Source organism: Nesoenas mayeri (genome assembly GCF_963082525.1).
Source record: "Nesoenas mayeri genome assembly, chromosome: 3".
Lineage (NCBI taxonomy): Eukaryota > Metazoa > Chordata > Aves > Columbiformes > Columbidae > Nesoenas > Nesoenas mayeri.
The window spans coordinates 110,715,616-110,731,198 of record NC_137544.1 but is presented as its reverse complement, the minus strand read 5'-3'; the positions used below and the strand labels follow the sequence as shown (position 1 = coordinate 110,731,198).

Below are 15,583 nucleotides of genomic sequence, written 5' to 3'. Positions count from 1 at the left end.
GCACTCCGAATCAGGGATGTTAGAGGATCCCTGCCTATTGGCTCCTTGTGTCCATTTACAGACTTGTTGGACACGAGTATCTCTAATCCCTCAGTTATGCTGTTGATACCTTCTACCTCCATGACCTCTTGTGGCAGCAGTCTCTAGAAGTTATGTGAGTGGGGAAAAAAGTACCAAAGTACCAACTTTTTAAAAATATCTTCTTTCTTTCTTTTTTTTTTTTTTTTTTTAAAGGCTGTCTTGTTGGTTTCAGTGTCATCTTTCTCATCTTTCTACTAATTGTGGGATCTGATTAATAACAATTCTGCCTTGACCATTTGTTGCATTCCTTGGTCACTTAAGTGAAATGTGTAATCATATGCAGATGAAGAGTCCCTTCTAGTGCCAGATTTAATAGTTTCAAGAGATATGGACTGTCACAGGCTTTAGAATGGCGATGGTTTAACCATGCCTTGTTTACTGAAGTTTACATTGTTAAGCTTTTTTCCTTTGAAGGAGAAAGTTTGGTTTTCAAAATTTTTGAAAAGGGATGGATTGATCTTTATAATGCTGTCTTGTGGGCTCATCATATTACTTGAAGACATGAATGTAAAATGTGCTAATTGTCTAAATGTTAACGTGTGTGTTAAATATAGTGTGTTTGTCTCTGAATTAACTCTGGAATCTGGATAAATATTACTTGGCTTAAGCTAATTTCTGCTAAAAAAGTAAATCAGTATTAGTTTTGTCCTGTTGTCTATACAGATATTAATTGATCAACTTAATGTGCCCACATTTTGTGTATATCAAATTGAATGCTTTTTGTTCTTTGTTCTTCCTTCCTTTTATCAGCTATTTCCTCGAAGGTGTACGTGGCTATATGTCATGAACAATTGCTTGTTATCAATATCTGGTAAGTTACTGTGCTATTCTTGAGTGGTAGTGCTGGTAAACATTTGGGTTTGTATTCGAAGTGTGGTTTTGTTTTCTAATTTCCAGGTAAAGCTTCTCAGCTTTATTCCCATAATCTACCAGGACTCTTCGATTATGCAAGGCAAATGCAAAAGTTACCTGTTGCTATTCCAGCACATAAACTCCCTGACCGAATACTTCCCAGGTAAACACACGTCATCAGATATATTAGAATAACTTATTTCTGGGAGTTCTAGATACGCTTGTGAAATTCTAGGAATACCAAATAATATGGAGCTCTGTTCACAGGTTGCCATGAATAACTCTACGGGTCTACCCTCTGATTAATGCCCATATAATATACACTAATCAAGATGTGAATATTTTCTTATTAAAGAAATGGGGTTTGTTACATCGTACCTTCTTGTCATGAAGCCTCTTGTTTCTGGGCATGACTCTTTTCAGGTATCATCCAGTGTGGTAAATCCTGGTTGTGCTTGACGCTAAAAAAAAATCTAGGGTCAGTATTGTACCTGTGATATTTCAGGCAAGTAGAAACAGTGATCTTGCATCAGTAGCTCTGGGCACTATTTTTAGTGCTATGAAAAAAAAAAGGGAGGAGGGGGGGTGTAATCTCTTACTGCAGAGGGAATAGGTTGTTTTGAAAGCTGGGAAGAGTAGAACTGGGTTACAGATGTGACATTCATCATTGCCATTTTTCATGGACCAGTGTAGAGGGTACTTTTGTCTCCAGCACGTTCTGCAGCCTCTCCAGCTTTACTTACTAACAAGCGCATGCAAAATCAGAGACTGGGTACAGTGCTGGCTGCCAAACAAGCATTAGGAACCCATTCAAATCCAAGAGGAGGAGGTAATAACACTAATCTAGTTTGAAGAGGAACCTTTAATTCCTAAAGTGCATAGTGAATCAGTTTTTTTCTCATATAATAGGCTTTCTGTTAGGAAATTATACTGTGGAAGACCTGATTGTCTGCTACCTTTGGTTCTGCTAGCAGCCTATTAACATTTAATTCTGGGATTCAGGAAAAGCTTCTTTTTCAGTCACCTGCAAGCATAATGGTGCAACACTTGTCTGAAAATTGTGTTATTCCTAGAGGCTAAACTCTAATCACCCAAGAGATAATATGTACTTCAGATTGTTGTCTTCTCTGTGCCTGCATCACTGTTCTGTTCCTCTCTCTTCCAAACTAACTTTTACTGGGTGACTTTGGCTTGAGGACTGCATCAGCAGTGGACTAATAGCCATAATTACAAGGATCATGTGAAGAAGGCCTTCTGACTACATTCATCATGGAATGACAGCTCACCCAAGTTGTAAAGGGCTCAGAAAATTTCTTGTCCAGTCATGTCACTTCCCAAGAAAAATGCAGCCCGACCTGAATGTGCGAGCGACAAACCAGACATTCAAAGGCAGGAGAGATTCGTTTAGATAATCTATTTTGCTGTTTTATCCCTTGCTGTTAAGCATCAGGGTAGTAACATTTAGCTAGGCAGAAGTAGTATGTTTGAAGTATGTAGAAGAGCATAATTTTTTTCCTACTGAGAAACAAAGTGTGTTATTCAGCAAGTTCCTGGATACCATGATGATGAATGCTTCATGAAAAATGTAGGTATGTTAAAAGCAAAGGTTTTGGCAGGCAACATGCAAAGCAAAATAGAATTTAAAGTAATTTGTGAGGTTCATATATTCACCTGCAAAGTGGTCAAAGCTCAACTTATGATACTTGGTAGGCAAATATTCAGTAGCAGAAAATATGTCTGTGATGAGTCTCCTTTCCAGCTTCTTTCTTTTGAATGTCCTTGAGCAGTTCCTTTCAAACCTTCCATGACTTCTTCCAACCAAAACTGGTGGTCAGTCCTCAGTTTTCATGCTGTTCAGTTCTGCTGCATTATTACTCACTTCTGGACAGCTTCATCTGAAAAGCTATACAAGTATCTTCCCAATTCATAGCTTTGACTGCAGCATCTATCATACATCCCATCTTTTCTACAGCATCAAGTTAGTTATTTTTATTCTCCAGGCTACTGTGGTCAATCTCAATACTGTCTGTCATTGTCTAGTCCCTACAGAAACACTAGTTCCTACTACCAGCAAATAACAACATCTTCTCTGGCTTATCTGATAAATTTTCAAGTAATTGTTTTCTTGATTTCTCAAGTTGTGTCCTTTGCATATGAGAACAGATCTTGCAAAGCTGCAAGTCTGGAGTCCTCCTTCAGACCTCTTGAAACACATGCTGTGCTGCCTGTGAAAAGTTTTGTAAAATTTAAGCTGTTAGTTTGCAAGGACTTTGCCCCAGCAAGCTATCCAATACAGCATCATTTCCCACACCCCTTGGGTCGATGTGCCTTTTGTGTTTGAACTATAATGACCTAATGAATAAGAGTGAACTTTGTTGTCTGTGTAGTAACCAGCACAAGATGCAATAAGTTACAGCATTACAGAGAAGGATGATCATGAGAGTACCAGTAGGCAATCCAGGCATGTGTATAAATACATATAATTAAATAGCAACAGATAGTGTTAAATGATGCTTGGAGGTACTGAGGTACCTATTCCTCTCCGTTCCTGACTTTTATAATACCTGCATTGATAATGCTGCATAACTGAGAAGCACCTCCTTGCTAACAAAGGAATGACCATGTATGTTCTAGGCGTACCATTTTGCAAATAAATATAAAAATATATTTTTAGTTTTTCTGGGGGGCAAATATAATTTTCCCACCACACTTCTCTAAAAAGCAAATTAAATAAATTGTTTTAGTTGATCAATACTTTTGTATTTATATCTTGCAGAAAGTTTGCAGTGTCTACAAAAATTCCTGACACTAAATGGTGTCAGAAGTGCTGTGTTGGTAAGTAAAGGTCTGCAGAATAAATGCCAAGAAGCAGTACAAATGGTAGCAGCATTAAGATTACTGAGTCAGGTTTAGGAGGTAAAAGGAGAAGAGACTTTTGTCATTATTGTGAAACCATGCATTTGCAGACAGCAAGCTCATTCAGGTTAGTCCTTGTGGTTAAGCAGTGAAAACTCTCCCATTTTGCTCTTTAAATATGAAGGCAATTCTCAAGAAACGCAAAGATGCACGTCAAATTTAAACCAGCAGAAGGCATGTCAAATTTAAACCAGCCCTCAGGAAGAACCTAATCTCCATGGATGGACTGACTTAAGGAAGTTACCATCAGGCTAAAGTAGCCTGACTTCTTAGCACAAGTTGCAGTTATCAATATTGGATGATAAAAAGCAAGGAGTATTTTCACTTCTTTGAGGACAGTGTTGTCTCTGAAGCCTTTATAGTGTGAGACTTGGTAAGCAAGCATCTGTCAGTTATTCTGACAAAAATCTCCCTGATATTGCTACAATATCTAATGTTTATTATCATTTATTTGTCCAGCTCACCTGTTAAAACTTGACTTTTTCTGGGATACAAGTCCACTAGGGTGTGGTAGGGTAGCAAATTAAATAAATTGTTTGCTATGTACATCCAGGCCTTGCCCTAATTTAGGCATCTTGTCAAGCTGTGAGTGTTAATGGATGCTGAAGGGAACACCCAAAGGGGTGGAGTGACAGGTATCAGAGTATGAAGGCTGGCTTTGTGACATGGAAGTTAATTTGGAAGTCCATATGTTTTCAGATCTCTGTTTATGACATGAGGATCCTGATGGTGTGCTCCTCTGTGATCTGTTTCTGCACCAAAAGGCACAGAATTTAACGAGAGTGCCATGGGACATGGAGGCCGCTGTCCTGGTGTTCAGAGATAGCTTAGCCCAATGAGCCAGGAGTCCTCATTGCATTATAGGCCTAAGTAATAATTTGTGATAGCAAGAAGGCAGCTGCAAAAGGCAGGCCCAAGGGGAGAAATGATAGATTCCCCCCTCCTGCCCTATTTACTACATGGAGCCTCGGCCTCCATTCATGCTGGCACCATTGATGTCCCTTTGCCTGCGAGAAGCAGCAGTGCCACAGGAGGCAGGAAAAGACAAGAACTTCTGCTCTTGTTTCTCTGCCTTACAGGTGTTGGTAATTGCACATTTTGTGGTTTCTGCTACTGAGTTCAGCCTTCCTAAAGGTCACACCAAGCATTATTTGCTATAGTTTGCAGTTGCTTGGACTGATACTGAGTGAGAATTTGAGATTAATGAAATTAAGCTTTGATGTCTAAGGTGCCGAGAGATTGCTTAGTGGATTTCCTTGGCAGCAAGGTAGTATGAGTGTATTTCAATTGTGTAGATGGTGTTGGATTGTAGAAGCTTGTTATGTGAACTGTGTTTTTAATTACCTGATGGCCCACAGTCACTTCACTGTGCTTTAAAATCTGGTCTTTAGATGCAGTTATACAAAGTGTAAAGTAACACTTGTTCATCTTAATGGATATGCTGGCGCAGTGCTTAAGCAGTGACATTTTGTCAACGCTGTAGAGTTAAAGTTGTGAAACTTCATATTTCACAGTGCCCAATTTTGCAACTTTATTGTTCTCTTACAATTTTTAATTGAGTTCTGACAAACAGTAGAAGAGCAGTTGAGTGGAAATAGATTATGACACTTTAAAAAAACCAATCCACTGGATTTCCTGCTGATCTGGGAGAGTTAATCAAGAATATAGACCTCCCAGATTTCAGACTTGCTGTGTCAGTGCTTGGCAGGTAGCTAAGCAGTTCTCAAGTGACAGTGAGTGTTCAGTGCCTGCTGGATAACTGTCTGTGTGTCACAGAAAAAGCCATTCTTGTAATAGCTTCCCATGATGAATTTGGAGATAGCTTAGACAAACCAGTGTGGTGGGGCAAGATACTTCAAAGGTGTATGCAGTCAACTGTTTTGTTTAAGACTATGTAAAATAGTAAATCCCACCTACTAGTCTTAAAAAACAAAACAAAACCTACTTTATTTTGAGTTGGAGAGGTGAAATGTACCACAGTGCTCTTGTGGGAGTCCTGTTATGGCTTATTTGGCACCAGCTGTTCATGCCCAGTGGAAGGGCAGCCCCTGCTCCAGCATGATTACTGTCACCATTTTCATAGTGTGGATGTTGACTTTTCAGCAGCTTTTTAAAAAAAAAAGATTAGAGCGGTGGTGGGTATATTCCAAAAGTGTATGGACTGTTATTTACTTTGAAATTGTTTATAATTTGTATTTGCTTAGTACACTAATGTATTTTACCTCTCCTTTTTTGGCAGTGAGGAATCCCTACACGGGTCATAAGTACCTTTGTGGAGCACTACAGTCTAGCATTGTTTTGTTAGAATGGGTTGAACCAATGCAAAAATTTATGTTAATCAAGGTAATGTTATGATAAGGTGAAATACTCTCATGTTCAGTTCTATTTATCTTGAAATGACTTATGAAGTAGTATTAGCCATTTCTAGATTTACTTGACTTTACTATTGGGTTCTGTTAAACTACTTTGAAAATAGCTGTTTAAATGTGTAATATATATTAACTGACTCAAAATATTTACAAGAATGTTCTTGTTTTTGCGGTACACTTCAATAAAAAAAACTCTGGCTGACAGACTGAGATGAGACATGGTAGAGTGATAATATGGGTTACCAGCAGGCTTGCTCCCATGCCAGAGAGAAGGTGGCCACTTATCTGTTGTGACACTGGAGTTGCCCAGGAATGCTTGTTATCTTCCCATGTGACACCACCTGAAGAGACGGAGCCAGGGCGGACTGATGTTTGTAGAGAGGCAGCTGCTATAACTTGATCAGCCTGGGAAACAAGGTTTAGAGACTCCATAGTAAGGGAGAGCAGTGGCAGGTATAGCACTTTTGGCACCTGTGGGTAGCTGCACAGCACACACATGATGAAAGACATTCAATTGTATTCTGAGTCAGGATGAAGCTTCTGTAAATAAACTTCTTAACTCACACTTTTTGTATCTGTCAGTTACTGTTACTTGGAGAATAAACTTAATATTACAAAATGTATGACCTAAAATTTACCATAGAGTTTAAATAGCTAATAGCAACTCAGACTAAACTTGTTTCCTTTCTAATATCTGTTTTTGTTTCTTAATCTAGCACATAGATTTTCCTGTACCTTGTCCACTGAGATTGTTTGAAATGCTGGTAGTCCCTGAGCAGGAATTCCCTTTAGTTTGTGTCGGTGTCAGTAGAGGAAGAGACTTCAACCAGGTGGTGAAGTTTGAGACTGTCAACCCAAATTCTACCTCTTCATGGTTTACAGAAACAGGTTTGTGTGCTCTTGTAATTGCATTCAGAAATGGTCCTTGCTCTTCTATTATAGGTGAAGCACTAGAAAGGTAGTTTCCTCTGAGAAAACTAATGGCTAAACCATTAGGTCTAAGTGATAATTTTAAGTTCTCCATTTAAAGGGGTATCTTGTTGTACCTGCTTGCACATGCACTTTTTTTTAATGTTTCTGCTTTTTGACCTGACTAGATTTCTTGACATGTTGCATATAGCAGAGGATGGAGTTGTGGCTTCTTGCATTTCCATAAATCAGGCTGTACACAGCTGTTACCCGCTGTGCTGTTCTGTGCTCTAGCCTGGCACCATTTTTTCTTTATTTAATAGATTTTAATCAAATTACACTCCGTGCAGTTCCTTTCAACATCGCTGTAGGTGTGGTTTGACTCTGCGATAAGCCAGTGTGGTTAGAAGTGGTGTTATAAGCCCCCTGCAGAGAGACAGCCTATTTCTATTCTTCCGATGTTTATGGAAAGCAGAAGGGATTAGGACCACTGGTAGCAGGAAATGAAGTACCTGTCTGTCACCGATCCTGGTGCTGTGTGTGAGGAGGCCACCACCTGAGCAACAGTAGAAATTAAGGAAGCATGCTAAGAATTACTTTTTGAGAGTTGCAAGGTTTCCCCCTAAACCTAGATACAGTAGTGAGCTGAGCCTAGTCATAGCTTGCAGATTTAGAAGCATAGAGCCCTTGTTGATCCATGATGAATTTATGCATAGCCCTGTGCTGGCATATACGTGTGTACGAGTCTAGCTGATGGTATACTGTGGAATTCCCTAAGAAGTAGTTTCCACTAGGAGGATGCCTGCTGCCTGCCTTGCTGCTGAAAAGTGCATCAGATTTTGACCCAGTTTAAGCATAGCTACAAAAAATAAAGTGATCAGTGGATGGCAAATTAATGTACTTAACTGCTTCAGGGTTAATGCATTTTATTTGCAAACTCATACATCTGTTTATGTAACTTTGACTTAGTAGAGTCCATAGAAGTAGCAAACTGAAGAGAAATTCTTTGACCCTTGAAGTTTTGTCATTTTTCTCTCAGTATTGTCTGCGTTAGTGTGTAAATACAAGAATAATAATCCCTTCCCAGTTCTTTTTTCTTTTTTTTTTTTTTAAATATGGAAGATTTAACATTGCATTGTGCCTTCCAAAAATACTACTTTAGCTTCCTTGAATCATTTCTGTGTTCTCTGTGGCTGTGTTGTTGTTTTCTCCTATTTGTTTGACCACTCTGATTTGAACTCTTGTGGTTCGGGTTTTTTTTGTTTGTGTTTTTGTTTTCCTGTCCCCTGCTGACAGGAAAGTGCTGACAGGAAAGTGATCACAGATTTTTTTCAGTGTTCTTTAAATGAGGAAAGTGTATACCATATGGTCACAAATAACTTCCATTTCATTGTTTGACATTTGACGTTTTTTGTAAGTGTCTGATAAAGATGTTTTACAAAAATCAGCTGGCAGAGACTTACTGCAGGGGGTTTCCCCCCTTGCCATCCTTCTGCTGTCAACTTCAGCCAGGGCCATGCATGTTTCCACATCACATAATGTGGTTGCGCAGATGTTTATCCTCCAGTACTCCTGTCGCATGCTTTCATCATGGCTGTATCCACGTTTGGTTAAGATCATGCATTAGAAATTGGTTAAGATCATAAATCTATACCTTTGAAGACAAACAGCAAAAAATAAATGGAGGGACCATCTCAAGGAGCACATTTCTGCCATCATGCTTGAGGAGTTTTTTGCTTCTCAGCAGGACCATGGATTTTATTATTTAACTGAAAGCTGCTTTTGTATTTTAGGTAACATGTTCTAATTTCTTATCTCTAACAGATTTAATGAGTTTCTCTTTTCTGTGTGAAAGAATGCCTACAGAATCACTGGCAGTAATACTGAATTAGTAAGAGCTGCTTTTTGTGAGTTTTAATGTTATAACAAACAAATGGACCAAAATTACACATCTCTTGAGTTGATATGTCCACTAATCACTTGTGGGTCAGATTCCACTGTTTGCTGTGATAGAGACTACTGCAGCTGTAACCGCGAAGAGATGAAGGTAACCCTTCTTTTAAGAGTTTGGACAAGGAAATAATCTCCTACTTTGGAGAAGAAAATAATCCCCTATTTTTGGAAGGTCTGAAAATAGCAGCAAGAATTAAGTACTAATAAAAACATCCATAGCAAGATTTAGAAATAAAGACAGAATTAAAATTGAATGAAACAGCATTCAGGTTTAGTGTGGACGGTCTCATATATCTGCCTTTTTTTTGCAACAGCACTATTAAGTGACACCAACAGAGAATAAAGGGAGAACAATGTACACGTGAGTTTGCTTTTGTGATGTGGCTCAGAAAAGGCTGGATTAAGTACATACTTAAACATTACAGCTTCAGTTTTCCTGTCACAGTCAACATGTTGGATAAGTGGACATGCCTCTCTAAGAGAAGAGAGATGTCACTGGTAAGGTGATCATTTTAAGTAGATAAAAACACACTAACCCATTAAATTGCCTCAATCTCTAGAACTTCCATTTCAAATGTCATGGTAATTTATGCTACGAACTAACAGTGTCATTTTTTTATAGACACTACAGAGACAAGTGTTGTACATGTAACACAGCTGGAGAGAGATACCATTTTGGTGTGTTTGGATTGTAAGTTTTAGTATCAACTAAATATATACTTATGCATGTACTTGCATACTGTCTGTCTTCAAATTAGATCATGTATTGAAGTTTAATTCCTGGTTGACGTATCATATTTATTGTCTAGGCTGCATAAAAATTGTGAATCTGCAAGGCAGGTTAAAATCCAGCCGCAAACTGTCATCAGAGCTCACATTTGACTTTCAGATTGAATCAATAGGTAAGTTGGATTCATTATTAATACTGAATATTGGGATAGTCTAGAGAGCTGGGCAGTCACCAGCCATGTGATATTTAACAAGAGCAAGTGCCAGATTCTGCACCTGGGATGAGTTATCCTGTTTACACATATAAACTGGGGAACAAGAGGCTGAAGAGTAGCCCCATGGAAAGAGATCAGGGAGTTGGGGTTGATGGCAAGCTAAAGATGAGTCAACAGTGTGCCCTGGCAGCCAAGAGGGCCAGTCGTGTCCTGGGGCACATCAAGCACAGCATTGACAGCCAGTTGAGGGAGGTGATTGTCCCACTCGACACCACACAGGTGCAGCCTCACCTCAAGTGCTTGTGTGCAGTTTTGGGTGCCTCATTGTAGGAAGGGCATCAAACTATTAGAGTGTCTCCAGAGGAGGGAGCGGGATTAAGATCAGGAAAGGTCTCAGGGGCGAGACTTATGAGGAGCGGCTGAGGTCTCTTGATTTGTTCAGCTTGCAGAAGAGAGGGCTGAAGAGTACCCTCATTGCAGTCTACAACCTTCTTCAAGGGGGACAGCAGAGGGGGAGGTGCTGATCTCTCTGTGGTGACCACTGATAGGACATGAGGAAATTGGATGAAGCTGCATCAGGGGAAATTCAGATTGGACATTAAGAAAAGGTTCTTCACTCAGAGGTTGCTCAGTCACTGGAACAGGCTACCCATAGAAGTGGTTGCAGCACCAAGCCTGTCAGAGTTCAAGGAGCATCTTGACAACACTTAGTCATATGATTTAGTTTTAGATAGTCCTGTGAGGAGCTGGGAGTTGGACTCTGATCCTTATGGGTCCCTCTTTCCAACTCTAGATAATTTATGATTCACTCGTTTACTGTGGCAGTCCAGAATTACACATGCAACCTGTCAAGTCTTTGGCATTTGAAACACTATCTCATGCATTTAACTTTGTGTGAGAAGACTCAGTGAAAGGTTCTAGCCCACAGTGCAATGGGCTTCCCTTTGAGCAGTTGGAATGGATTAATAACCCTGGAGTCTTCCCTGATAAAGCTGAATGTCTTGAGTATATGACAGCCTCTAAAGGAATATGTTAACCTACATAAACCCTATGAAACCCTCATGGCTAGTGATCATGCAGTCCATTTTTATAAAGCAGCTTAAAGACTAAATTATGATATGTCACACTTTACGTAAATTTTATTTTCTTGTGAAGAATCTGCATAATTTAGATTTGTGAAACACAGACAGAGTACACTTATTTTAACAGTTTTCCAGTTACATACCTGGATTGCATCACATGCTTTTGAAAGAGGGATGAGGAAGGATGTGTGCACAGATGGAAGGTAGCACCAGAAGAGGAGGAACACTAGGAATAAAAATAAGGAGCTGGAGGGAATTTACTTCTGAGGAGAAGCTTTAAAGTTTCAGGTGCTTCAAACATGGTGTCCCACAGAGAAAGGGACAAAAAGTCATTGTCATGGAAAACATTACTTCTATGGCTGCTCTTGATAAGGAAGGAGGAGTACATGCACTTGAAGGTGCTCACTGTGGGGCCTCTGCACATGCTGCAGTCCCCTCTCTGCTTGTCACAAACGAACTACCAGTGTCCTGTTCTGGCCTGGTTGTGTCTCCAAAGAGCTCTGCTCTCTTTCCTGCATACCTGCCCAGAGTCAGAATGCTGGATAAAGATGGGACAGATTCTTCCTGGTGACCTACACACTTGCCCTCTCTCTGAGGAAGGCCCTGGACTGATTTCCTTTCACAGGGTTCAAATGCAGGTGTCTGTCACCACCTTTGTGACAAGGGGAAGGATCGGGAAATAGAGGGCTCTGTAAATCTTTGCATTGCTGTTGCAGAAGCAATATTACCCAGCAGTTGCTGGGAAAGTGAAGAATGTCACTGCAGTATCCCTGTAACTTTTCAGCTAAAGTTCAATGTATACATTCTGCTAGTATTAGAACGAGGAGGGGGTTCCTGTTTAAGGGAAAAGACATGTTTAGGACTAGAGAGAAGGACCATTTTAGAACTTTTTCTGGTTGGGTGGGAATATTTTTAAACCCTGTTCATTAAACAAACAAACAAAAATATATAAATACAGCTGCTTTTGAGGCAGGTTCAGTGATTCCTGAGACATTTTGCAGTCTGTATCTCATACATAAAATAAAACAATATATACATGATACAATAAAACATACATGCTCAAATTTCAAAATTGCCATCGTATACTTTTGGCCTTAAAAGCATGAGTGGGCATTATACCTCAAAACTGATTCCAATGTTCTTTGTTACCAGTCTGTCTACAAGACAGCGTGTTAGCGTTCTGGAAACATGGCATGCAAGGAAGGAGCTTTAGATCAAATGAGGTAAGTACTGCATTTTACTTCAAATTCTAGCTTCTATTAGAAACCAAAGAGAGGATAAATCTGTAATTTTGTGGTCTGAAAGAATAAAACATATCAGTGACTTCCTAGATTAGACCTGGAAGGTGGAGTTGCATTTTAAGTCTGTTTCATAAGCTACAAACTAATTAGTGAAGCTATACAAAAGGCCCAGTCTAATATGAGAAGCAGAAAACAACAAGAGACCAGGCCACGATGCCGTAGAAAATATCCAAGCCTAATTTTTGGTAACACTAATTTTCTTCACCTTCAGTTGCTTTGAAGAACAGTGTCAGTCCTTTAGCCTCTTGCACAAGGATACCAAAATTTGGGGGTTGCCAGTGGTTTCACGATGCACTGCTGAGCTTAGTTTTTTGTCACAGTGTCAAATGAGTTGCCTGTTTTTTAGTTTATTCCATGTTCCCTTGGTTTATGAGTACTTCAACAATTTTAGTGGCCAGCTTTCACAAGAAGTATTTTTCATTCTCAGGAGAAAAATGTCAGATGCACCTAAAGGTTTTTTCTAAAATTTCTGTGTAGTCCCTTTTTTCAGCTAGTTTGATGTGATCTTTAGACATTGTTAAACCATTATAAGTACCTTCCGAGCTCTTTTTTTTTCTTGCTGCAAATGTGCTTTGTAGGATTTTAATGAGTCTTTTAATCTGGTTATTAAAGAATGTTTACAAACTTCACCAGTTGTTTCATCAGCTGAGAAACTAAGGTCGTTATGACTAACTGTATTTTAAGGTACATGTACAGTCACACCATACCAAGCTTAGATATTCCACATTGTTATACAACTACATTTGTTTGCACAGAGCCACAGCTGATCTAATCTGTGATGACAGTAAGGCTGCTCTTTATGGGAAGTTAGACCAGAGACTAGAGTCAGACTCATTTCCAAGTCTGAAAATGGTTCTTGTGGCATCTGTGCACGTTTGATCCCCAGGCACGATTGTCCTTCTCCCAAGAACTCATAATGGTGAACAGCAGCACCCTGCTGTTAGCACAGACCAAGAGGATGAGATGACGCTGCCAGGCACTTCTCCAGCTCTGGACTCCTGCTGGCAGCGTTCTGCAGGGCTCAGAGGGTTCCTCCACCCCTTGGCACTTAGTAGCTCTGGTCCAGTTGTTAGAGGACATGATCTAAAGTGCTGAAGCGCAAGTGGATGCTGTGATTTATTTATGTAAAGCACAAGAAACACTGTCTTTGCTGTCTTCTTGCTTTGTTATTGTCAAGCCAAAGCCAGTGCCTAAATGAAGAACAGAAGGCAGAACTGAGTTGCTGTCAGAAAACAAGCCACCCCAAAACTTTTTATCTGTAGAACATATCTAGGGTAAGCTCTCGGGCCTTCTCTCTCTTGGCTGTCCTTACTAGCCACAGCTATGGTGAAGAAGAAGAAAAAACAAAAACCAGTCACTTTAATCTGTAACATGAAAAGCTTGCATTACGAGGCTCAAATCTCTACCATATTAACTACTTTTGAGGAATTCTATGCTATGTAATATGTAGGAAGCTGCTACATGGGACAAAAACCTGACCTGTCTGTCTTTGAAGACATTATTAGTTCAAGTTCCCTAATCTTGTATCAGTTGGTCTAATTTGGGAGGATTTGAGCTGCTTGCAAAGTTATGTTCTTCCACAACCGTGACTTTCCACAGTGGTTTGATTGAATGGGAAGAATGAAACAGGGAACTATGTGAATTCTGAGACGGGAAGCTTGAAATTTGCACCAAGATTATGCAGACTCAGCCCCACAGCAAGCAGGAAGTCCTTTTCTTAACAAAGTGGGAACTTTGTTGTGAATTAAAATTCTCTTGCAAGTTCTCTGTGGCGTAAGTGAATTCACTAAATCAGATGATGCTACTAGGATCTGGGAAGGAGTGAAGAATCTCTCCTCAAGAATATGCTTCAGTTGATTAACATGATGGTTTTTTCAGTGCTTTGGTATTCATGTGATCATAAAGATGTATCACAGAAGTACAATTCACCTGTGGTAAACAGAGCTCTATTGCATGAGTCTGAAATGTCAAAGTACTATTTTTTCTTTTCACAATGTACATGAGCATCACAAATTAGATTGTTTGTCTCTTAAGGTTTTCAGAATATGAAGCTACTGTATCAATACTATGATTCAGAATTTCAACAAAATGCATTGTATGTGTGATATACTTGACTCATTTTTGATACCTACTCTAGAGTGAGACAAATAGCACTCTACAGCTGCCTATTTCAGTCATGGCTGTACAGAGAATTGCGCTAGTAGCCTGGATGCTGTGCAGTGCTGAGCATGGCTGTTGTGCTTGCAGTTGCTACCAGAGGAATTCACATAATGTGGTGGAAATTACATAAAACTTTGAGATCTCATTTGAAAGTGACAGTTGCATTAAATTCTCTAGCTGACTTAAATGAGCAGTAAATTGGTAACATAGTCACTTATTTTCTCTTTTTGTCTAGATCACACAAGAAATTTCTGATAACACAAGGATATTCAGGCTTCTGGGATCTGACAGGTATGAAGAGAAGTGAACATGGCATGCTAAAATAGAAGAATGTGTGTTCCTCCTACCTTGTAAAAGTTCTTTTTGCTTGTTTCTTGTGATTACTTTTTTAGCCATATTATTCACTTCTTTGTGCATGTCTGCCTTTCAGCCTTTCAAGTTTACTTCTCTTTCTTTAAAAAAAATAAATCTAAAAGTGTTTGTGGGCTTCCAGAAGTACTCAGCCATGCTAGCAAGCTCCTACTTGGCTGCAGTCACAATCTCCGGGAGTGTCTTCCTTTTTGTGCTGTAACTTTTTTGTTTAACTTGGTGAAATCTTTACTGTCAGATGCTGTGGTAGCTCATCAAGATCTACTTATTGAGACAAATGCAAAAAATACTTTAAAATGTAAATATCTCACTTTCACCCCCAGAAGGGAACTCTACCATTGTCCTCTCAACATGACAGCTTAGGTCTTGTAAGAGCTCTTGGTAATTCCCAGCATAGCTGGTTTTTGGTGTCTGCTTTGCAGGGCGTTAACACCGTATCTGTCTGACCCGTCAGATACCAGCTTGCTGAATCAGGAACTGCTATTTCGGGAGTGTCATTGACTTCCTCAACTTTCTCTCCCCTGCTGTCGAACTTTGTACTTCTGTAACAGCCACGAAAACATCAGATATTTTATCTTCTGGGCAGTGCGTGCTGACAACACGATTTAATCAGTACTGTATTCCTATGAATTGCAAAGATAGGCTTT

General features: G+C 39.6%; 1 protein-coding gene across 7 annotated transcripts in view; it reads left to right on the top strand.

Moving 5' to 3' along the window:
- Nucleotides 1–15,583, top strand: part of MAP4K3 (mitogen-activated protein kinase kinase kinase kinase 3) — an 84,256-nt gene that overhangs the window by 65,529 nt on the left and 3,144 nt on the right. For 6 of the 7 annotated variants that reach the window (XM_080341069.1, XM_080341066.1, XM_080341067.1 and 3 more), the window contains 9 exons: nucleotides 832–892; nucleotides 979–1,096; nucleotides 3,710–3,768; nucleotides 6,089–6,192; nucleotides 6,935–7,106; nucleotides 9,703–9,771; nucleotides 9,890–9,982; nucleotides 12,259–12,329; nucleotides 14,803–14,858. In XM_080341069.1, coding sequence (XP_080197195.1) covers nucleotides 832–892; nucleotides 979–1,096; nucleotides 3,710–3,768; nucleotides 6,089–6,192; nucleotides 6,935–7,106; nucleotides 9,703–9,771; nucleotides 9,890–9,982; nucleotides 12,259–12,329; nucleotides 14,803–14,858 — 803 coding nt within the window. The remainder of the gene's footprint in view (nucleotides 1–831; nucleotides 893–978; nucleotides 1,097–3,709; nucleotides 3,769–6,088; nucleotides 6,193–6,934; nucleotides 7,107–9,702; nucleotides 9,772–9,889; nucleotides 9,983–12,258; nucleotides 12,330–14,802; nucleotides 14,859–15,583) is intronic. The other variant, XM_080341068.1, reaches the window with a different exon arrangement.